The following is a 24,241-nucleotide window of genomic DNA, read 5'->3' on the forward strand; positions in this document are numbered from 1 at the left end:
CTGAAAATGTGAAAAAATACCCAAAAATGAGAGAGTTCAAAAATCACTCAAAAACAAGGGTCCAAAAAATCAATTTTCTTGCAAAATCAGAGAATTCAAGTTCTAAACGGTTTATATATTCTGAAACTACATAAAATTTCCTACAAATACTGATATTTTCAAAATTTTAGGAGTATGTTTACTATTTTTCTAATGCCTTTGAAAATAGCCAAGTTTTTCGACTTTTTTCCATAAAACTCATGCAAATTGTCTATTTTCGTCATGTCACCAATTTTCTTAAGTGTTGTTATTTACTAACTAAAAGGTGTAGGAGACGTTATAACATTCATCAAAATTTGCTGAAAAACAAGGACCCAAAAAATTAATTTTCTCGCAAAGACAAGGTACCTAAAGCCTTCAAAGGTGGTGAAAAAATGGTGAAATTTTTACAATTTATCACTATGTTTACTATGTTTTTAAGACCTAGAAAATGGCTCTAAAAAATGTATAAAAGATTTTTTATACACCACATTATGTTCCAGAAACTATTTATCCTGGCCCCTCAAAAATACTTAAACTAAACTATAAAATATATATGTATTTTTTTTGTAGAGCTTTTTGACCTTATCTATCCATAAAATTAAACAAAATTAACTGTACATTAACGAAAAAACTCTTCTTCGGATAAAAGACGACAGAAGACGGAAAATATCTTGTCTGCCACTCTACAAATTCGCGCCAAAAAATTTATGTGCCCTTGCCAAATGAGTTATAGCACGTATATCCTTAGAGCTTTTACTCCAAACGTCCTGACACGGCAACATTGCCAACTAAGCTTTTGCGCAAGCTTGTCAAGCACGTCAGTCGCGAGTAGAGTTACATGCACATGTGCTTTTGTCGTGGTTGAGACTGCATCTACATCGCAGGAGGCCAGGTGAGCGAACTTTATCGTACCGATTTATTACTGAATTGTTCCGCGTTAAATTGTTGTGGCATCGTTGCCATCTCGTTTAAAAAAAGTATTTGAACATAATTCAGCCTAGACTTATTTAATTTAATATTTATATAACTACTTAAATACACTTTTATTTTTTTTATTATTATTAAAAAATTAATTCTTAATTTAAATTATTGCAACTAAAAAATGCATTTAATTTTTTGAATACTTAAAAAGGGGGTTTTGATCACTAAATTTCTTTTTAGCTAATTTTATTTTTATTAAATTTGTTACAATAATTCACAGAATCAAATTAAAAAAAAATAAGTTTAATATTTTAATTTTGTGTAATAATTTTACCGACAAAATTAAATGCTTTAATAACAAAACGCGCTCTTGTATTTACAAAAATAAATACAAGGAAAAGTAAGCAAAATACTGTTTAATTTTCGTTTCATGTTGTATGTTTTTCAAAGAATTGACTGACTTCGCGATATTTCGGTCCATATCAATAATATTTTAATTCGAACTTTTTGAGTCATAAGTTTATTTTTACGAAAACAGGAATTTAATTAATGTTTTTCACTGAAATCTTATTTTTAAATAATTGTTACTGTGTATTTTCCATTCAAACAACTTAAAATAAATATTTCTTTCCAAGGAAATTAAATTAGAAACTATATGATCAGGATATATTAAAAAAAATCTAAATAACATTATTGCTTTTAATTTACTTTAAGCGAAATAATGTTGTAAATTCTAGACGTAATGATCAATACGTAATAATAGTCTCAATTTTACACGGATAAAAAAAACTAAATAAAACAAACATAATATAAAACTAGAATAAATAAATGTAATATCTATTCCTCGGCTGTTCTCAAATAATTTCACATGGAATTTTGCTAGAATGTTTATTCTTGTCAAAACTCAAGAAAATAATCCCTAAATATAAATATCTTTTACTCCATCAAATTTAGACATAATATATAAATGTCTCTAAAAGCGTAAGATTTTTTTCACACAAAATATATAGTTATTAATAAACACAAATAATAAATAATATTAATAACGAATATTCAAATGTCTATTAAAGTATATGTAAACAATTCTCTATGTTTTAGAAATAAAAATATTTTTGCTTCTTTTAACCGATTTTATGCTATTTATTTTATTAGAGAAAATCCAACGTCATATTCTGAACCAAGCAACGTTTCCTTTTGAGGTATTTAGCTTCAAGATGTAGTATTGCTTTTTTTATCCTTCGTATACGGATTTACTGCCATCTCAAGTATGAGTAAAACAATATATATTTATTTGTTTGAAAATGTTTATATATCACAATTCTTAAGTTGGTTTAAAGTATAAGATTTATTTATTTTTGTACAATCAAAAGCATAGTAATTGATTTATTAACATAACTGACGGGGATATGAGAGGAACTTCATATTAAAATATCTATTTAATATTATATAATCCTATATTTAAATAAAACAATATATATTTATTTCTTTCAAAATATTTCTATATCGCAATTTTTATGTTTAAAATATAAGATTTATTTATTTTTTTTTACAATAAAAAAGAACAGTAATTGAGTTGTTAACATAACTGATTGGGATGTGAAGCAAATTTTCTATTAAAATAACGATTTTAATCTTCCCATATTTAAGTAAAACAATATATATCTATTTATTTGTTTCAAAATATTTCTATATCACAATTTTTATATTGGTTTAAAGTAAAAGATTTATTTATTTTATTAGTGACTGAGTTGATAACATAACTGATTGAGATATGAGACGCACTTTCTATTAGAGTAACTTTTTTAAACTTCATTTAAAAAATATTAACATTGAATTTTCGTAATAATACGCTTATTTTTTCATAGGTCGAGAAAACTGTATTATTTTTTGTATTGAGTGCAAACATTTTGACATTTAATGGAATTCCTATGGAAAAACAATTTTATCACTTCGATCCTATTTTACGGATATGCCTTGTCGAACCCAAAATCAAAAGAGAAAACTCGAACAAAATAGTGTTTCTTCCAGAGAATTTAAACTGAAATCCGCTCGGAATTTCACTTTTTTTTCGGAATGCCACAGTTGCTAACCTCTTAAATCCGAATATATTTTAATAAAATAGTATGTATGTACATATTTAAATTCTATTGGATGTATGTCTATCTATAGTAAAATCTGGTAAAGTCTTTTATTTATCTACTTGATCATTTTTATTTTAATCCTGGTACTTATGAAAAAATAAATTTGCTCAAGAGTATTATAAGAAAAAACGACCATCAAGTTGCGGTGAAAAGGTAAATTTTTTTTGTTAAGCTCATAACTTTTCCTGTTGGAAAAATAAACATCGTTACGGAAAATATATCAAGTGTCGAAACTTTTCTAATATAACGACTCTTAACCAAATAAAGATTAAATTCGCAGAACTGTTCCTTGCTTCACCAGAATTTTTTTGTTGTAACAACCATTAGTTTTATTTCGTCTTATTTCACTAAATATCGGTAAAAATTAAGTAATTATGCGAGATTGACCCCCAAAAAGTAAAAGTTCACAAAAAAGCTATTCAAGTTCGGGTATTGGATATCATTCATCACAATTCATCAGATTTATCGACACCAAGCCTCGAAGTATTTCTAAACGTATATTTAAAAAAGTAAGAAGTTATTTCTTTTCACCTACCAAATAAATTTTGTATCGCTATAACGTTTGTTTTATTAACGATAATGATACATTGTACGACAGAAATATGATAGAAAATTACAATCAATGAATAATAAAGTTAGTTTATAGTTACAATTTGGCTTTAATCTACAAATCATTCTCCTAGAGATAAGAGTAAACCATTTAATATTGCTGAAATAATTACAACATATATACAACGTCCAAATAACGACAGACAGAAAAATAGAAAGATAGAAAACAAGAATAAATGACAAGTTTTTTAATGTCTATATTGGAAAATTTTATGTTATCCTATTTTGAATAAAAATTAATGAATAAAATATATCGAAATTTCTTCTAAAAATGATTTTTAAAATATTATTGAGAATTTATTTGTTTTATTTAATTGGTAAAACCGTAACCACCGTAATAACGGTGGTTACGGTAAAACGCAAAAATAGTTAATGGCCAGCACGTGCACATAACTAAAATTTTCAACAAATTGATTATTTTGATCAACATTGCTAATCCTAGTATATTTACCTAAATCAAAACTTTTGATTTTCTATCTATTTTAAAGTAGGTATACTTAAGCCTACAACAACTGTAAATAACATACAGACGTAATTTATACTCATATTCTGATAAAAATAAAACTAATAATTTTGATTTAATTTCAATAATCTCGAATTTACAAATCAATTACATGTCCAAAGTTAGCCTGCCCTCTGGCTGTGTTTGATTTAAATTAACATTTTTAATAATAACCTTAAAATGAACACAGGTCTTGAGAAACATCGCATATTTTAGAAGCGCTTAGGAAATTACAGTTAAGCTTGTCATGTAATTTGCTTGATTTATATATTTACTCTATGGCTTAGAGTAAACAGCCCAGGTTTGTCAAATTATTTATCTCGTTATTTCGAAATTGCTATACAAGTACGTAAATATAAATTATTTTGTAAATAAACCGAGAAATATTTGTTGCTATTTCATTACAGACGTACGAAAATTATTACCAGCCAAATTAAATTTTATAAACGAATGTAAACTTATAACTTCTACTAGTTTAAATAAAATATGTAATTTTGCGGCATCATACGTTGGCTAGAATGTATGTAATTATTGGTTAATGCTACTGAATAAAACTTACCGATATTTCATTGGTTTTTACTGAAAAATAAATATTTATTTAATACAGGTGCAACAGGTTTAATGCTCTGAGTCTGTGGATAATGTAAATTTACAATAATGGTCGATAGACATAGAAATAGTTTCAGTCAAATTGAAGGCACAAACAATTATCACAGGTAAGTAAAATCTTATATTATAATTAAGATAATTTAATTTTAGATATATCTTTAATTAAGTAAAAAATATTGCACACTGAATAATAAAGTAATTTTAGATTAAATGGGTGTCATAATTAACGATATTATGCTAAAAACACTATGATTTTTAAGGTCTGCTTAATTAATTACGTGAAAAATACTGAAACTTTCTACAAACTATATAATTAAAAGAACAAAATCCTACTTAGAAGCCACGAACCATTTCTTTTTGAGGAAAACTACTTGGAAATAAAGTGCCATAAAAATCAATTTAAATAATCCTCCAATTTAACTTATAATAAAGAGGCTTATAATTTCCGAGTAATAACTGATCATTTTTCGCATCCCGGTCTCCTACTACACTCAAGAGAAACTATTTGATATAATTTACAGTTATCCTTCGGGAACTCGAAAGTATATCAGATAAAACGCTCAGCAAACGTCTTAAAATAAGGGCTGATTTTATCGGCCTAGAAAAATGTTGTTTGCCAACCTTTCAAAAGCTTTCACCGAATGTTAGCGCTAATGTTATTGATTTAGATGGGACTCGTACCTAATGGACAACGAGCCCAATCTGCTGGACCTTTTCAACAGTGAAAACGACACCACAAGTACGTCCTTAAAGTTAGCACCCATCAACTCAAGCCACATATACGCGCGCAGGCATTCTGCGCACGCGTGCACAGCTAACGATGATAGGAGATTAGCGAATATTAACGTAAGTCATATCTATCCAAGTCGCGTTCAATAAAAATGGAATTAGTAAAAAAAAAAGACAAGTAGCATTCAAAATTCGATTACTAACTAAACAAGTAGTCCAAGAACTTTTTTTCTAGTCCTTACCGTTTATCCGAAATTTCGAAAAAATAATTTTATTTATATATTTCGCTCCTTCTCGGAGGTGAATTTAAAAAAAATATTTCACAATACGTTTTTAGGTCTTTGAAACTAACTCATATCAAAAAATCAAATTTTTACCAAAACTTCATATTTGAAGGCTTATTTTCTTGGACTAAAGGGTTAAATAAAGTTCATATTATTATTATTGACTAAAGAAAAAAATCCTTTCTCTTTCTTTTCTCTCCCCCTAGAAGATTTATTGTCAATTAATCACTGAATGGCACATTCAGCGCGACAGATTCAGATTTAAAGGTCATTATTAATGACTAAAGTAATGTGTTAGAGACAGACACAATTTCTACTTGACTGGAATAACTAATAGCTAAAAAATCGCATCAAAATATCACTCAAGTTTAAAAATAAATTTTAAAACCATCTTAAGGTTTTAGATACAAAAATCAATTGAGGAAATAGCATACAATACAAATTTCCATTAATCTAGTACGAAAGAAATTTATTTAAAAGAAAATCTTCCCGGCCCTTTATCTTTAGAGCCGAAACCTTTAATAAGATGATCAGAAAAACATAGAGAATTATCCTCTTAAACAGGGGTATTATCGTGTTGTGCCAAGAAAATTTATGTTTTCTCCTTGTCAGGGCAGAATTTTCTCGAGGCTTTTCATAATTTGATGTGTGCGTAAGATTTGTTAAGGATTTGGAAAAAAAATGGCTTAAGCAAATACCGATGTTTCTATGATATTATCTGAGGGAAAATCCATACTATTATTTTCAATTAATAAATCAAATAAATGGACTTTCTAGTTTTTTTTTATTTTTAATCCAAGAAAATAGGTCTCCAAATACGAAGTTTTGGTAAAAATTTTTGATATAGGTTACTTTGAAAGATCTAAAAACGAATTGTGAAAAAAAAATCACCCTCGAGAAGGGGTGAAATAAATAAATAAAATTATTTTTTCGCAATTTCGGAGAAACGGTAAGGTCTAAAAAAAAAAAGTTCAAATAAAAGTTTAAATAGATTTTACATAAAAATGGTCTCTATACTTTTTTTGCTTAAATCAAAATTAACCGAGATAGAGTGGCCAGAAGCTAGAGGACAACTTTTATTGAAACGTTTTTTCCAATGTCATTCTTACCGTTTCTCTGAAATTTAAAAAAAAAACACTTTATTTATATCTTTCACCCCTTCTCGGGGCAAATTTAAAAAATCTCTTTTTTAAAATGAATTGAAATCTATAATTTTCCCAACAACTTGAATAAAAATGTTAAATACATATATAAAATTTCAGGAACTTTATATATTTTTTTTTAATTTCTACTATCATCCCCGAGCTTTTAGCCACCCTATCTCGGTTAATTTTGAAGTGAGCAAAAAAGTATAGAGATCATTTCTATGTAAAATTTCACGCTCCACAACTTTTATTTGAACTTTTCTAGACCTTACCGTTTCTCCAAAATTTCGAAAGATAATTTTATATATTTATTTCACCCCTTCCGGGTGAAATAAAAATTGAAGTTTTTACCAAAGCTTTGTATTTAAAGGCCTATTTTCTATTTAACGTTTTTCTGATACTAAGATGTTTAAAAAAGAAAACTTACTTTAGATTTGGGCTTGCTACATAATCTTGTTTTCTTATCAGTACTTCATCATTTTTTATGAAAGAAAAATAAATAAAACGCCTTTGGAAAACGGTTTAGCTGAAAAAAATCAATTCGTACAAAACCCCGAGGGTTAATGAAAGGATTGAATGTATTTAATTCTTATTTTTGCGATACCGAGGGAGCCTCGAAAAAACGAAGTGATTCCCTTTCATGACGGATTTTAAAGGTTTTAAGAAACGGAAAATAAAATTGCGGAGTTTAATAAACCGTCGTGAAAGGCTGTTGTACGAGTTTAGAAGCTGTGTAAGACTAATCTTAATGTATAATTGTTGACGTAGCAAACTGTCGAGGACAATCTGGACCGCAAAATGTAAATACTGAAGTTGTTACAAACCCCACCCTTATCCGGTCAGCGTTTATTTGCGGAACTGCCCTCTAACTCTTTTACCCGTGAAGATTTTTTCCGCTTTCAGCTTCTGCTTGAACATCGACGGCTAATTGGATTATTTCAGGAATATATCAGCCAGAAATAATAAAAAAACGTACGATAAACTTATATCTTTTAGAGATGAGCAAAAAATCGCAAACTGCGATTCAATCGCAGCGATTTTAGAATCGCAATCACAACCTGCGATTGCGACTTCTTCTATTTGCGAGTTTCAATTTAGGCAACCACCATTATTAAGGACATAGCTGTACTACCGATTTATTAAATGTTACAGATCATATATTTAGATCAATAAATGAAGACAAATTTACATTACTTGTATTACTAGATTATAGTAAAGCTTTTGATGCTCTGAATCACAAAGCATTAACTAAGATTCTAGAACATATTGGGTTAACTAGTTCAGCTGTGGATTTTTTTTTTTTAGACAGTACCTCAATAACAGAAAAACAATTTGTTAAACTGGAAAATCAGTCATCCTCATGCCGCACTCTAACTCGAGGAGTGCCACAAGGGTCAATTTTGGGTCCCATATTATTTAATATTTATACAGCAATTTTTCCTAAATTTCTAACTTATTGTAAGTCACAAATGTATGCCGATGATTTTCAACTATTTTACTCTTTCCCGAAACACTTAGTTAAAGAAAGTTGTGACAAAATTAACTATGATCTTAAGAATATTTATAGAATTTCTCATGATCATTCATTGACCTTAAGTCCCAATAAATGTGTGGCCATGCTTTTTGGTTCATCAAAATATAGGAAGGATATTACTAATATGGTCGACATTAAAATTAACAATGTAACAATACCAGTTAAATCAGAGGCAAAAAATCTTGGCTTGATATTAGATAACAATCTCAGATTTCAGTCACATGTAACGAGTAGGAAGGCAATAACTAATCTTAAAATCTTATACAACTCAAAAGATATATTAGACCAAAAAAGCAAACTACTGTTGTGTAATACTCTAGTTTTATCAAAGTTTAATTATTGCAATGTAGTTTATGGACCTGCCTTACCGCTTTTGAATCGGGACGGATACAAAAAAATCCAAAAATATTGTTTACGTTTTTTCTGCTGGGAATTAAAAGACAACAACCTGTTTCGTATAAGCTAAAAGAAGTAGGATGGCTTGATATGAAAACAAGGTGTTTTATGCATTCCTCCTTATTATTTTATAAATTAATATACTCTAAGCATCCTAAATACCTCTACCAGAAAATATATTTTAGAGAAGATGTTCACAACCTAAATTTAAGATTTAAAGGTAATCTCACTCCTCCTACCGATAGACTAACAATTTTCAACCGTTCCTTCTCATATAATATAGTCAAGATATTTAACTCATTACCTCGTACGATAACATCTGCAACGTCACTATATGTATTCAGAAGATTATTAAAAGAGCATCTCTCGCAAATAATCTAGCCCTTATTATGGATATATCTTGTTTAACTGTTTAATTAGATATTGGTAGGATTGATAGCAAATTCTATTGTTGCATTAAGTATAATTATATTACTAGAAATATTAAGCAATGTTATTATATTAATGTCGAAAAAAAATATAATTTTTGTTTAGCAGATTTTGGCAATGTTAGAAAATAATTTAATAACTATTTTGATTTAGATATTTATTGATAAGGCGTGTGTATATGTATATATGTATATATTTTTTGTTGTTTTTTTTTGGGTTGAGTGTAAAAACAGTCTGGTTAGATTTAATAGCAAGACTGCACTTTCGCCCTTTCATAATGTATCTCCATATAGTTATGAATAAAGCTTATTATTATTATTATTATTATTATTATTATAGTTGCGATTTGCGATTTTGCAAACTAGGACCGTGACAACCTTATATCTGCGAGTTTGAATTTTTAGGAGTTGCGATTTGCGGTTTTGTTGCGCATGTAATTTTGTGGTCTATTGAAGCATTTTATGGTAAATTGCAATTGAATTTTCTCTCTGATATTATTTATTTATAGAGAAGGCATTATTTTCTAGGGCCACGATCATAATATACCAGGTGTTTTTCAAGAGTGGTTCACCCCTACAACTTTTTTATTTTTTGTGATAAAAAACGAAATTTCGTATGTTAGTATATGACATAAATTAGGATTTAAAACTCCATCACCAATGGAACTCAATGTTAAAAAAACTTAACAACTGATTATTATTAACTCTTTTGAACTGTTAAGCTCTAGATACATACACAGGCAATTATATGCTTAGTACAATATTTAAATATTAAAATCGCAATCGCAGTTTCAATTACGATTCGATAATCGCACTTTTGCTCATCTCTAATATCTTTACTTTCTCCCGAACAATCTGAACCAAGCCATAAATATAACGCGCCTTTGAATTTCCTATAACCAGAAGAAACTTATCAAGCATTGTTTTGACTTTCCGTTTTTCTCCGTTATATATTTTTCCGTGAATACGCTTTTCCTTTTTTGTCCTGTTTTTTTCTTCAACTACAGGCTACGAGAAAACACCGAAATGATTTTATTTCTTTGCGTTGTTAGAAGTTATTTTTTAGATGTGCGTAAAAATAAGAGAGAAAGTTACAATAGTGTGGAAAAGAGAGTAATATAACTTCTTTGTTACCGAGCGAGTTCCCGTTTTATATTGCCTTTTATAATCACTTCACAATCTCAAATCTTTTAAAGAGCTTGTAGTTCGGATTGTGTCTACACAACACGAGAAAACACTGGTTTAGTTTTTATATCAGTTATATTTTTATCAGATTTTTCTAGAAATATGAGACTGAACATATATGATTAGAAGTATTGAGCTATCACAAATAAGTAAAAAATTAAAAAAAAGATAGAAAACAATATTTTAATTTATTAATAAAATTTATATATAAATTATTAAGATGATTTACTGTTTAGCTGATGAATTTTAGATTATCCAATTCAAATAAATTCTATAATCCAAATAATCCTAATTAGTAGTGCTGTCAAGAATCGCACTGAAATGGAGTGTTGTTGAGTGTAGAGTTGTTCTTTTTAGATATGCCCTAAATTGAATCAAAGAACATCGTATACTAAATTATGTGTATCAAAACCAATAATATTATGAAAAAAAAGATTTTTAAAGCCTGTTAATCTCTTAAGAGTTTTTAGAAATTCATAAATCACAAAAAAATCAAAAATTTTGAATGTGCTTGTCTTTTTAGTTCCAAAACCACGCACTTAAAAAAATAGAAATAATTATTTTTAGATTAAATCTCCACCTCCTATTCCCCTTCGTCCACCTCCCATCCCTAAACGCACTATACCTCCTCCTGTTTCATCTACACCTCCTATGTCGTCTGCTCCCAAGCACAGTCCACCATTAAATCCAAACGCTCACATTAAAAGAAAGTCGTCCCAGCCACCTCCATTACCACCAACACCTAAAACGCGAGCGCCTCCATTCAATCAATTGCTGCCTAGTCAAAAACCGACCTTGCCAACGACGAAAGAACACACCGGAGATCAGCATCGAAAGGCGGAAATCAGTCGATTTACGCACATGCATATCAAGTCGAACCAGACCAGTTTTCCGTTTGATAATGTGAGACTGCCACAACTAGAGAACACGAAAAAATGCAGTACGAAGCAAGAATGTAATAAGCCGATAACTCCGAACAGAATTTATAAACCCAACCAGCCCGGGAAAATGTCGATGCGGCAAGACTCAGGTATATCCACCGATAGTTTCAGCCAAAACTCTTCTCCTAGTTACACGACGAAGAGCATGGAGACTCCTCTGATACCTAAGACACCCATACACAAAATGCAGAACGGAAGTATAACGAAAATTAAAGATATAAAAGATGACGAAGGAAGTCTGGATGAAGTAAACAGCATAACAAAAAGCGTTTCAACCCCGGTGGGTCTTCAGACGGTGGTTAGGTTTCATAATGGCTCTAACATGTCGGTGCATCACAAAGTAAGTAGTTCTATTAAATTGGATCTATCTTTCACCTGTTGAAAAATGGCTAGACTCCGATGACCATTCACTATAATATTCTGTACAAAAATTTGCTTACATAACGTTTCGCTAATAATAACAGTTCAAAACAACAAATAAATAAAGACAGTGGAAGTCCGAAATTCTTTTAGTTTTAATCAGGGTTGGAAAAAATCATGATTTTTTTTTAAGAAATCAGATTTTTTTGATTTAAATCGGATTTTTTTTTATTTTAATTCAAAACAATATTTAAATCAGATTTCTAAATGACTAGGACTTATTTCCTATTAAAGTCCTATCCTAAATGGATAAATCTTAATAACTCTGAGCGATACCGATAAAATTAACAATTCTACGGGGCGTGTCATTTTTCCACATCGGTCACCAATATATTCCGCAAAAAAGTCGCTCGCTTCAGATCAAAAGGATTTTTTTTTCAAACGTCTCAAAAGTATTAATTTTTGTCATTTTAACGGCTATAGGCATAAAAGTAAAGCACTGTTACGCCTAAGCACAAAAGTGCAAAAATATATTATTAATCTGATATTAGGTGTCAAATTCAACGAGTGTACAAATCGTTTCTCGATTACTGTTTGTATTATTTGCAACGTTTGAAATTGATTAAAAAAATTATTTGTAATGTTTAAAAAATAGTGTTTTATTCGGAGTAAAATGTACTTTTGTGCCTCCTTGTAACGTCGGAAAAGCTTACGATGGTATAGCTTTACGATGGTCCTTCAAATGTACAGCATCGTCAAAAAAAGTATAATTTCTACTCTTAATAAAACAATACACTATTGTTCGGAAATAGTCTTTAGTCGAAAATGAAAATAGTATTATCTAATGTCAAAGTGTAAAGTACTTACTGCAAATCAAAATGTCGGTAAGAATTTGGAAACATACCAACGTTTCAAAAAAAAAATAAAACAACATATTTTCTGACAACGATTATAGATTTTCGGGAATGAAGATATAGTCTCTATATCAGAAGAACCTAGTTCTGCACTAGTCGGCGAATGATATGTATTCGAAAAGCGTTTTGTCACTTATAAATAAATTTTAAAATAAATTCCTGCGTTTAGCGGTCTTATGGATTCACACGAAATTACTTCAAAAATCGGTTCAACAATTAAATTGATGAATAGATATTTTTATATAGTTTTATAATATTTACAATTATTTTTCGATTTATTATCTGTTATAGAAATATTTTTGATAGTTTTCTAGGATAGATTTTTATAACTTTTACAGTTATTTTTTGATTTATTATAAAGTTTCAATAAAACTATTTTTTTGATTTAAATCACATGATTAAAATTTAAAAAATCACTTGATTTAAATCATGATATAAATCATGCCAACCCTGGTTTTAATACTGAATCATTGTCTACCACATTCAAAGAAACTAAAAACAATTTTACAGAACTGGCTATGAATTGGTAATTTTATATTGGGATACATTTTTCTTTATTTTTTGGCCCTATATTTTGCGACGCTCCGCTTTTTTTTCAGTAACTATATAGGCTAACTTTTCAAAGTATAGCCTTTGAATGATGAATTTTGTTTTCTTCTTTAAAATTCAAAGTAGGAGCTTTGCGAATATGAATCTCTAAACGAAAATTGAGGTTCATGTATATTAATTCCATCAGGGAAGTAAACACTAAAATAGGATCCCAGGACTTTGTTTTCCTACAGAAGATATCTTTTAATTGCTGTCTGTCGTCTTTGCTCCATTTTTTCCTTTCGTGAGCCTTGCGCGTTCAGTTTACAATCACGCTAAAATAAATCTGTTGATTTTTCATAGCTTTGTTGTGTTTCACTCTTTAACTACTTTACAATTAGAAACATTAAGGTTAAATTTTGTTTTGATGATGGTTTAGGTCATTTATTTCAAATTAAGTAACTTCGACGGCTGTTTCAGATATTACGAAATGCCAGGAGACCATCTGAAAGCTATAAACACAAATTTTACTGCAGATTTAAATATATACAGATGGCAGTAAACATTATCATACTTTTTGGTATTGGACTGGGCTTAACTATCTACTTTAAAGGTAAAAAATGTAACGGATTTCTTTGATCATGATTTATTAGAAGTTTCTAAAATCTCTTTCGAGTTTTGATTTAAACATGAACACGCAACGAATAAAAGATTCCAAAAGAAAGATATTGTCACTCAATCTCTTTACTCGCTGAAAAATATTGGATTTTCCTGTGACAAGTCTTTAAATTGTCTCACTGATTGAAGTCTGTCGTTCATGAGTATCTTTGACAAAAAAGCTTGTGAGACAGTGAAAACATTTTAATAATTCAATTTTCGAAAACATAGAATCTTCTAATAAATTATTGAGATCATTTCGGTTAACAGGCAGTCACAAACGAAAAGGATTTTGAAAATAATTAGACCGCCAGTCCTTAATTCGTATGTTTATACAGGGTGGCCCGGAAATAAGTGCAAGTATTTTAAGTCGTAGTATAATTCCACCCCAGTGATGTTTATTCTGCATGTTATATTTTCCTTGACAATTTCCGGAAAATATTGAAACTTTTGTTCAGTTTCCGGAAATATGTGAGAATGCAATGTTGCCACCTCCTACGTTATCCTCATTCTGTATGTTTATAAGTTACAAGTTCACATTTTTAAATTTCTACAAAAAAAATAGTTAAATTAATTGTATTCACTGTTGATTTTTTAATCATTCTACGTCTACTATAATTTAAATACCTTTTTACAGTTTAGTAAACTGAAATAATTAAACTCTAAATAATTAAAAATCTGAAAAATTATACACATTAAACAATTGTATTGTTGGTGTTTTATAAAACACTAAATCACCACAATACACTATTAGTTTTACACTGGAAGCGCGTTTCGCTAACCATGTTAGCATCATCAGCAGATGATTATAAACTAAAGTACAATCTACAAGTTGAGCGTTTATAAACTCGCTCAGTGGGCACCGAGTGGGCGTGGCAAAATCTAGCCAACCGAGTCAAAGCCCACTGTGCGTAACAGTTAGATTTCCGCCACTAGAGTAGTAGGAACAAAGAACTAGAAGGAATTGGACCGTTGTCTCTGTTCCTACTATCTTTACATCTTAATAATTTACAATTAATTAAACAAGTCGCAAATCACAGGCAATTAGATGCAAATCACAGGCAATTAGCTTCAGAATTAATAAATGTAAAGATAGTATGAACAGAGACAACGGTCCAATTCCTTCAAGTTCTTTGTTCCTACTACTCTAGTGGCGAAAATCTAACTGTTACGCTCAGTTGGCTCTGACTCGGTTGGCTAGATTTTGCCACGCCCACTCGGTGCCCACTGAGCGAGTATATAAACGCTCAACTTGTAGATTGTACTTTAGTTTATAATCATCTGCTGATGATGCTAACATGTTTAGCGAAACGCGCGTCCAGAGTAAAAGTAAAAGTGTTTTGGTGTATTGTGGTGATTTAGTGTTTTATTTTGCTGTGTAACACCAAAGGTTCCAACCCTCAACTGTAATTGTTGGTGTTTTGTTTAAAAAAATGACATAATTTTTTTAAATTTTCAAAGTTAAATAACTCGGTTATAATTAAATTATTTTAAAAATAGTAAAGAGAAAATATGTTTTTTTGGCTAGATCTACCATCCCTTAAAATACTTGCACTTATTTCTGCGACACCCTGTACTCATTTCAAAGCTTGCTTCTATGAAGTGGATTGATTACAGGTGTGCGTAGTTATTATTTCATCGTCATTATTTACAGTAAGACGCATAATTAATACACGCCACATTCGTTAATATTACGCAGTTTGGAATTTCTGTTTGACACCGAATTGTGGCAGAGATGTTTGTTGATGCTGCTTATTTGTGTTCTTATTGTATGTTTATAAAATTATATTAAAATCGCGACAACACACATGGTAAGTATCATAATAAACTATATTTTACTAACAAATAAATAATGTTAAAGCTAAACGTAAAGGAAATCAAATTTTACTATCTCCTTTTATCATAGATAAACCCGAACGTAGTTTACTAAAAGCTCGGAAAGTTAAAACTTGGTTTAAGGTAGTAATAATATTATTTAGTTCGTAAATAATGTTTCAGTACAAACTTTTAAACACTGGTCGTTGTAAACCGTTTACTGATCAAATTATTTTCTATTCTAAATAGATGCACGTCAAAATTAGAGAGTATATACATTAATTTGTTGAATCTATATTAAATTAAGTTTTATGGTATTTTATGTACCCAGAATTCTCGAAAAATCTGTCTTAAGTCGGGATTACTCAACACCTCGAGTTTAAAAAAACTCTAGCGTACTAAACAAGATCCTTACCTCTTTTGTGGCTGTCCGGTGCGTTGTATACAACAGGATGTATCTAACCTTGGATATGGTTGCAGTGAACCCATCAAATATAATAAAAATAGTCAACCAGACAATAAACGTGACAACGCCGCCAATGATAATAATAGATAAGAGCAATGACAACCCTGCCCCGGGTATTTGCTTGCCAGTCATCGTCAGCTTTTGCATCAACCACAAATTGCCATATAACTATACGGTTTACCCAAATTATGTTGGGCATTTTGGGCAAAGGGATGCCCAAATGGATCTGGAAATCTACGATGCGGTGGTTGACGTGCGCTGTTACGAACTTGCTGCGCTCTTTTTGTGCACCATTTTCGTACCAAAGTGTGGACCGGATGGTATTCTGGTAAGACCATGTAAAAGCGTATGTATGGGTAAGTAATACCTCTGTTTTATTAGGATTTGATTAAGTTTAGGTAACCTCTGATTAACTTGTGTGAACATGTTGAACTCTTGTCTTATTGTGAAAGTGTCAATTGTGCATTTATTCATGGTTACTATTTATGGTTAAATTCATGGTTAAAAGCCTCGATTTAGTGCGTCATCAGCTTCTAGGTTACGAGCTTCTATTGCTTCCTTAACCGTTCCATTTCAGGATTTTCTAGACCTGCATCTCTTTTTCCTACCCTGGGGAGCCCACTGAAAAACTTTTTTTGGCCACCTGTTCTTCGGCATACGCAGAACATGTGGTCCAAACCACTTTAAGCTGGATTTTTCGATTCGATCTAGTACTGTTTCCTCCGATGTATTCATGATACGCCTGACCTCGATGTTTGTCTTTTTTTCCATCCTAGATATACCTGGGCTTCTTCTAAGGTAGTCATTTCAACAATTTGGATTTTGCGCTTCGTATCTGCATTCAGAGTTATGAACATAGCTCTGAACCATAACAAAGAACTGACTCCACCGATGTCCGTCCAAGTCTATTTTTAATTGTAGCAGACAAGTTTCGGTCACACCAGAGGCTATTAAGACATCCAATAACTTATTTGCTCTTGTGAATTCGGGTTTGTATTTCTTCTTTACCCAAACCCTCGTTGTTGATAGTAGCACCCAGGTATTTAAATTTGTCTACTTGTTGAATCTGGACGTTAACATCAATGAAGACTTCAAAACAAGCGTTGAAATTGACAGCTAAATATTCCGTTTTTTTTAGACTAACTTGAAGTCCCCATTTGTTATATTCTCGATAAAGCTTCTATAATCATGAACTCCAGATCGTAAGAGCCATCACGACCTGATCGTCTGCAAAGCTCAGAGTAAATATTTATTATAATCGATCCTGACGAATAAATGATTTTTACAAATGAATGAATTTTATAAATGAATGGTTTTTGCTGCCGTATTAATATATTTCAAGGCAGATGACGCATCTATTCGATATTTTTATTCGAATAGTTTTCGACGAATGTTTTCTTACTAGCTATCGAATTATTCGAATGAATTGCAACTATCGAATGTTTCGATAGTATTCATTCGATAGTTCCCACTACTAGTAAATAGTGTATCGTCCCCAATGGGTATTCCCATACCTTGACATCTCCTCTTCCATTCCCTAAGGGCTACTTCAACGTAAGCATTGAATATTTGAGGTGATAAGCTGCATCCTATATAGATATAGATGTATGCAAGGATGGCTATAATAATCTGACAAAAAAAAAACTCGTATTTTGAGTGGATAAAGTGTTTTCAATTAGAACCACTCGTAGAGTAAAGTCCATTTTTTTGCGATGGGAAGTTTAAATAAAAGTAATAAAGTCTAATTATATCCAAATCCCGCAGGTATTAGCTTCACTTTCAACGTCTTTGCTCGGGTTCCCAGTACGGGCATTTCCTAAAGCGGGATTTAATCATGGCACGGGAGAATTAATGATTTATTTTTGGCCGTGGTCGAGGTTACGTTTACGGACATTTATTTTCTGTCCCCTTATATTAATATGTTAGTTTCGATCTGCTATGCCCATCCTGTTGCTCCTCTCCGTACGTTTAATAGTGTAATAGTTTAAATTCCCTTCGAATATTCATGGAATTGAGGCTCTAATTTAATAGAGAGAAGTCTAAATTTATCTTGCCAAAACATTTTCAATATCTAGAAACAATAGAATATTTGAGCTGTTATTTTTAAAAATGGTATAAGTCCATTTTTTTCATGTATCGAGATATTTAACGCTTGGCATTTGAATTAATTTAAAAATATTCGTAACCCTATTAAAGCTATACACTTTTTAATTTTATTATGAAATAATAACTATGACAATTCTTACAAAAAAAATAAACGATTTAACTCCAAATGGGCTTATAGATACCAGTTTCAAAAATAACATATTACAAGAAATTAAAAAGGGGACTAAATTTAAGTCCATATTTTTATGTAAAATGCAATAATTAAAACGAAGACATTTAAATATACGAACAACCAAGTTTATTAAAATTTATTTCAGATATTTTAAAAGTATAAAAACAAAAGTTACTTCGTTCAGATCTTTAAATTAAAAAAAAATGATATTTTAAACTTATTTTTTAAGTACCGTATGATCAAAAAAAAAACAGCGTCCAGTTGGCTTGGAAATGCACATCGATGACATTTCCCATATAATTTTACATACAAAATGACAATGATCTTCATTTCATAGCAATCGTTGACGCCGTATTTTTTTCAGTCATATTGTATTTATGGTGAATAGGTGATATATAAGGTAATAAACGTATCATGTCGTTATACCGTATGATCGAGAAAAAACGGCGTCAGCGATGGCTATGAAATGAAGATCGCTGTCATTTTATATGTAAATTTATATGGGAAATGTCATCGATCGTCATTTCCCAGCCAACTGGACGCCATTTTTTTTCGATCATACGGTATTTCTCTATACTTGTTGTGCTCCTTGAAGTTTTTATCAAGTGGTAGCATATTAATTTTGGCCAGGTTTTTTGTCTTCATTTTTTTCCAAATACAAAAATCGTTTTAAATGGAGCATTTTTTCCATACTAATATCATAAAAAAATTGAGGTTCATTGCTTTTAAACATCATCCAACACATTTTAAGCCAGTTGTTTTAAAAAACGCAAAACACAAAAATATTTTTTGAAAGTGGAATAAGTCCATTCCTAATATTTTATAGTCAAAATTCTTTTGTTGACTTTATAAAAAAATCGTAGTCCATTAAATGTATAATTCTAAATATGGAAAGAATATCATACTGAAATTACCATTAACTTATTTTTTTTTAAAAATTAGACTTCCATTTTCAAAAATAACAACTCATATGATACAGCTGAGAAAACACACTACCCAAAAAAAACAAGAAAAAATAATTAATTGACATCAAACCAATTAACTAAAGATATCTTTGCCGGCGTTCCACCGTTTTTATTAAATTAAATGCTTTTTTCCCTGTATCTCCGGTGCTCTTTTTTTCCCACACCACAAAAGAACTTGCGTTAGTTAGGAAAGAGAGTTCTGGCTCTTTGTGATCTATAGTCAATACAAAATCAACTCTGTCAACAAGGTCTTATTTGTGCGAAAATGTACCTTTTAATCAGAGGTTATATCCTAGAAAGTCGCACAAAAAAAGGATGTTCTTTTAGAAACAAAAAGGAGGTGTGGATTTTTTCTGGAGGTGTTTGGTTTGGCTTTGCCCAAATATTTAGAGTGTAGCCTATTTCCTGAATCGTCCGATGAGAACGTGTGTATCGGACAAAAAGAATATAACGAAACCAAAGATCGCGAAGCCGAATTTGGTAAGTGCAATTATTATATTATTTTAAAGAAAAAGTCATTAAAAAAACAAGCAGAAATTGAATACAATCTTTGGATGTTTATTAGCAATTAGCAGGGACTTGAGTGAAGTTCGGAGATGCCCTCTTAATGCAAAATTTTCCATGCAGCCTGGGGGTATTATTAGATAAATTCCAGTCAAACTACTTAGATATTCAAGCTGAAGAATTTTATAAAATGAAAATACGTGTTAAATTCAATTACATTCCCTCGAAACAACGCGGTTGGCTGCTCCTAAAGTCGTTTTATTTGTTAAAACTTTATTATAGTGCCGTAAAATTTCATAATCTAGTTTAATAATTCGACTAACACACTCATTAAGTGGATAAAACTTCGTAAGCTATTCGTCGATATTTGTAAATGTTGACTGGGAAAACTATTAAACATATTTAAGTTGATAGTGTATACAAGTGCTCGGTTAAATTAGAAAGTCTGTTTATCATTTATCCCTAGATAGAAGGTCGGGCCTAAGGCCACAAAAACCTTCGAAATCTTGCTCGAAATAAACGGTTTTTTGCGCGAAAATCTTGCCTACGGAACAGGGTTCGTTTCTGCTTCTCTTCACGTAAATAATTACTTATCTACAAAACTAATAGAATTATTTATATAAATTTTAATTTCACTTATATTCCTCTAACACTGAAAAATAAACTTCATTACAAACGGCATTTTCTTAATAACTGTGTGGTAAATTTGAACTCTCCCTGTTCAAATATTTAACCAAAACGATTAAATGGGGAAATTTACCAGTATTTACATACCGATGCAGAAAATACACAGTCAATTCCAGCTGCAACAGATCTTGAAGTGCAAAACGAATTTATTTCACTTTCCAAAAATAAATAAGAAGACGCTCCCCTGAAAAATAATATATAAAAATATCTATTCGCGAGTTTTCTTTAATATCTTAACACGTCAGTGTTAAACAATTAAATTTTCTCTTCAACAAAGTTCTTGAGTATTTCGCCCCTGGCACTCTAAGAAAATCTACAAAATAAAATAATTGTGTTTTAGCAAATCATTAACTTGTCAGCAGTGATTTGCTAATAAACAAGTTTGCCTAATGCACAAAAAAATGCTTAATGTTCCAGGAAGTATAGCTCTTCCCGTCGTATAAAAACACAAGGAAATAAGGAAAAAACTATTTAAGATACCTAAATACAACTATTCAAGAACACTTTAGTTTTTTCAACAGATACATCTATAAAAACCATTGAAGTTCTGATAAAATTACATTATATCAATTAAACCTAACCAATTACTTAATAAAGTAAAAAGAAAAAACTTTCTCTATACTTATTTTTTAATTTGTTTTTAATTTTTACTTATGTTATGTTCATTTTTGTCCGTTAGGCAAATTTGTTTATTAGTAAATCACTGCTGATAAGTTGGTTTACAAAAAATAACTAATTTATTTTATAGATTTTCTAGAGTACAAATGACGAAATACTAATATGGCTTTTTTGAAGAGATAAACCCGCCAGAGAGGTATAGACATTTTTACAATTAAATTTTCGTTATGAACATCAAAATTATATTAGTATACTAAATTTGGGAAAGTCAGGAGTTTTTCAAAGCACTTAATATAATATTAACCCAAGACAACTTAATTTAATACACAAATGCCCGACTTAAAATGAAAATCTACCACTTAAAATGTTTCTCTTGGTGGTATTCAAATTTCGTTTATGAATTTAGCGAAAGGAAAATTATACTTAAAGATAAAATTAACGATGGAAAATAAAAATGATTCCGCGTGGAACTTATCTTTCAGGCAAATGTATTTTTACACTTCGTAGAATTACATTCAAAAAACACGTCTAGGCGAGATAAAAATAATATTTTTTATTTTGTACATTTTCTTATTGTTTCAAACCCAATTTATGTAAATTATTAATTAACTCCCAATTTTTTTATTTTTAATTAAAGAATCATTTTCGATTATGTCAATTAAGAGGCTGGAACGGTTTGGTTCATAAGCAATGCTAATTATGGACCCTTCTGTATAATTTCGGAACGCACAATACCACTCGGACTTGCCCTAAAAGCCATCTTTGGACCTAGTTTGTTAATTAAATTGAATATTATTATTAATATCCTATCAGAACAGAAAAGATTTGTCCTAAAAATAATATTTAATTCAAAACTCCGAATATACAGGGTAGCCCAATAGTGCGAGGAAGTTCAATATCGTCGTCGAAGATATAAAAAAAGTTTGATACAGATGTCGCATAGCTATATATCCTAAAGATATTTTGTTGTATACAGGATGTGTCAAAAAAGTTACGAAAAAGTTTTAAGTTTTTTTTTTAATTTTTCTGTGCAGATTTAGATTCAAACAATTAAAAAAAAAATATCTTTGTCAACAACGACAATATTGATCTTGCTCACACTAATAGGCACACACCCTGTATATACCCAAATAATATATATTCTACGCGGCATTTAGAATAAACGTAATACTCCTTTTCTACTGAAAATTTATATGTACCGCCAACAAGCTAAAAGATCTGTTATTTCTCTTCTTGACGTCTATTTTAATAAGATATTGTTTCTCTTCCCAGACAACAAAATAAAAATGTGAGTTTTATTTGACTGAGCTTTAAAAAACCGTAAAACACGATATATGCGATGATTAATAATTAAAACGGAATTACTAAGTTTTTGAATAACTAAATCTTCTATTAGCCAAAATAATTATTTTTTGGTTAATTATAACATAATGTTCAGTTCAGTTCGCGTATTAATTAAATGAGGATTTAAGTTGTTATACATATTTCAATTTATAATCAGCTACAAATTGCAGTTTTTTATGTGGAATTACGTAAAATGTATTGAGTTTTAATGATCAATCTGTTAATAAATAGTCACAGAAACGTTTACTTTTTGAAAAGGTAAATGTACTATTTAAAAATACAAATTTGTAAAGACTGAAACTGTTTTTTTTTTAATAAATTCTTGTTGCAATCCGAAACAAATATATTAAGTAAAACTGTCAACAAGTCCAACCGATATATCAAAGCTCTTGAAGCATGTCCAATATCGCTTACTGGCAAGTAATTTAAAATATAAAATCAAACAAAAAGAAGACCCCGTTTTATTGGACCATATAATGGCCGAAGGTTATTGTCTGTTGACACCATTAAAAATTCGTTTAATTACTTTTTTTGCGTCAACTCAACAACCCCTCACGTTAAAAAATTGTATTCGAATATTTTAAATATTTACACAATTTCAAGAAATCTGATGCACTTTTCATTCTTTTTAATGACTTTTTCAAGAATGTCTAATCAGAATAATCTGGTAATATAAGATATCGTGATGTGTGACTTGCCATGCAGCTTGCCCTACTGGATTCCAGTGCGACAAAAAACGTTGTATACCTCAAGACTGGGTATGTGATGGTCACATCGATTGCAAAGACCAAACTGACGAATCCTATTGCAAGAAATGTAGCCCAGACTCCGTGCATTGCGGTTATGACCAGTGTATCAATCAGGACCACATGTGTGATGGAAAGGTTGATTGCCCTTGGGGTCAAGATGAACGAAACTGCCGTAAGTCCAATAACACCTAAAAAAATTTCTACATCTTAACAATGTAAATTCTAATAAACAGAATAACAGGAAAAATATCTTAAGGAAATAAATGAACTGACAATTATCGATTAAAATTCTAATAAATTGATATTAAGTTCTGCTGTATTTGTCCCATTTAAAATTAAATCTTAACCGCTTTCTATAATTTTCTTCGCACTAGAATTATAATTCTGCCCGAGGTAAGTATCGATTAAAATTAAAATATTTTTTATGTAACGGTTCTGAATTCATTTTCCACAATACAGTTTTCATACCATCGAAGAGGTTTTATTTTAAATTTTATTAATACAAAAACTAAGGAATAATCTGTTAAATGTGTTCTCTCTGCGGCATTTTTTTGGTAGAAAGTTTTTTTTTCCAGTGAGATTGAGTGAAAGAAATGGAGATGAAGCACGAGGGACACTGGAAGTCTTCAGACCAGATAAAGAAAAATTCATTGCGGCCTGCGTCACCCAATGGGACGAACATCTTTCCAAAAACATATGTTTCTTGCTAGGATATGCGTAAGTTAAAAAACTTCTCTATCATAATACGAAAATATACGATACGCCTCTCCTAAGAAGACGCTGTATATTTTATATAAACAAGAATGGTAAAAGATCTACATAATAAATATATAAACATTACTTTAATTGTTGCCACCAATTTTCAACCAAGCAAATAGTGATGTAAAGTATTAAATTATTCTATAGGGTTA

At 30.3% G+C, this 24,241-nt stretch overlaps 1 protein-coding gene across 1 annotated transcript in view; it reads left to right on the forward strand.

Annotated features, from left to right (window-relative positions):
• The first annotated feature begins 846 nt into the window (after positions 1-846).
• The window catches only part of LOC115875006 (atrial natriuretic peptide-converting enzyme-like), a 44,245-nt gene continuing 20,850 nt past the window's right edge, over positions 847-24,241 (forward strand). Inside the window, exons 1-9 of the mRNA XM_030890318.1 lie at positions 847-913; positions 4,802-4,910; positions 5,472-5,649; positions 11,072-11,785; positions 13,728-13,860; positions 16,200-16,541; positions 19,756-19,908; positions 23,287-23,502; positions 23,906-24,047. Of these exons, the coding sequence (XP_030746178.1) occupies positions 4,852-4,910; positions 5,472-5,649; positions 11,072-11,785; positions 13,728-13,860; positions 16,200-16,541; positions 19,756-19,908; positions 23,287-23,502; positions 23,906-24,047 (1,937 nt within the window). The 5' untranslated portion in view covers positions 847-913; positions 4,802-4,851. The remainder of the gene's footprint in view (positions 914-4,801; positions 4,911-5,471; positions 5,650-11,071; positions 11,786-13,727; positions 13,861-16,199; positions 16,542-19,755; positions 19,909-23,286; positions 23,503-23,905; positions 24,048-24,241) is intronic.

This window comes from Sitophilus oryzae, unplaced genomic scaffold, assembly GCF_002938485.1.
Source record: "Sitophilus oryzae breed Bouriz unplaced genomic scaffold, Soryzae_2.0 scaffold_1318_pilon_pilon, whole genome shotgun sequence".
In the NCBI taxonomy this organism is placed as follows: domain Eukaryota; kingdom Metazoa; phylum Arthropoda; class Insecta; order Coleoptera; family Curculionidae; genus Sitophilus; species Sitophilus oryzae.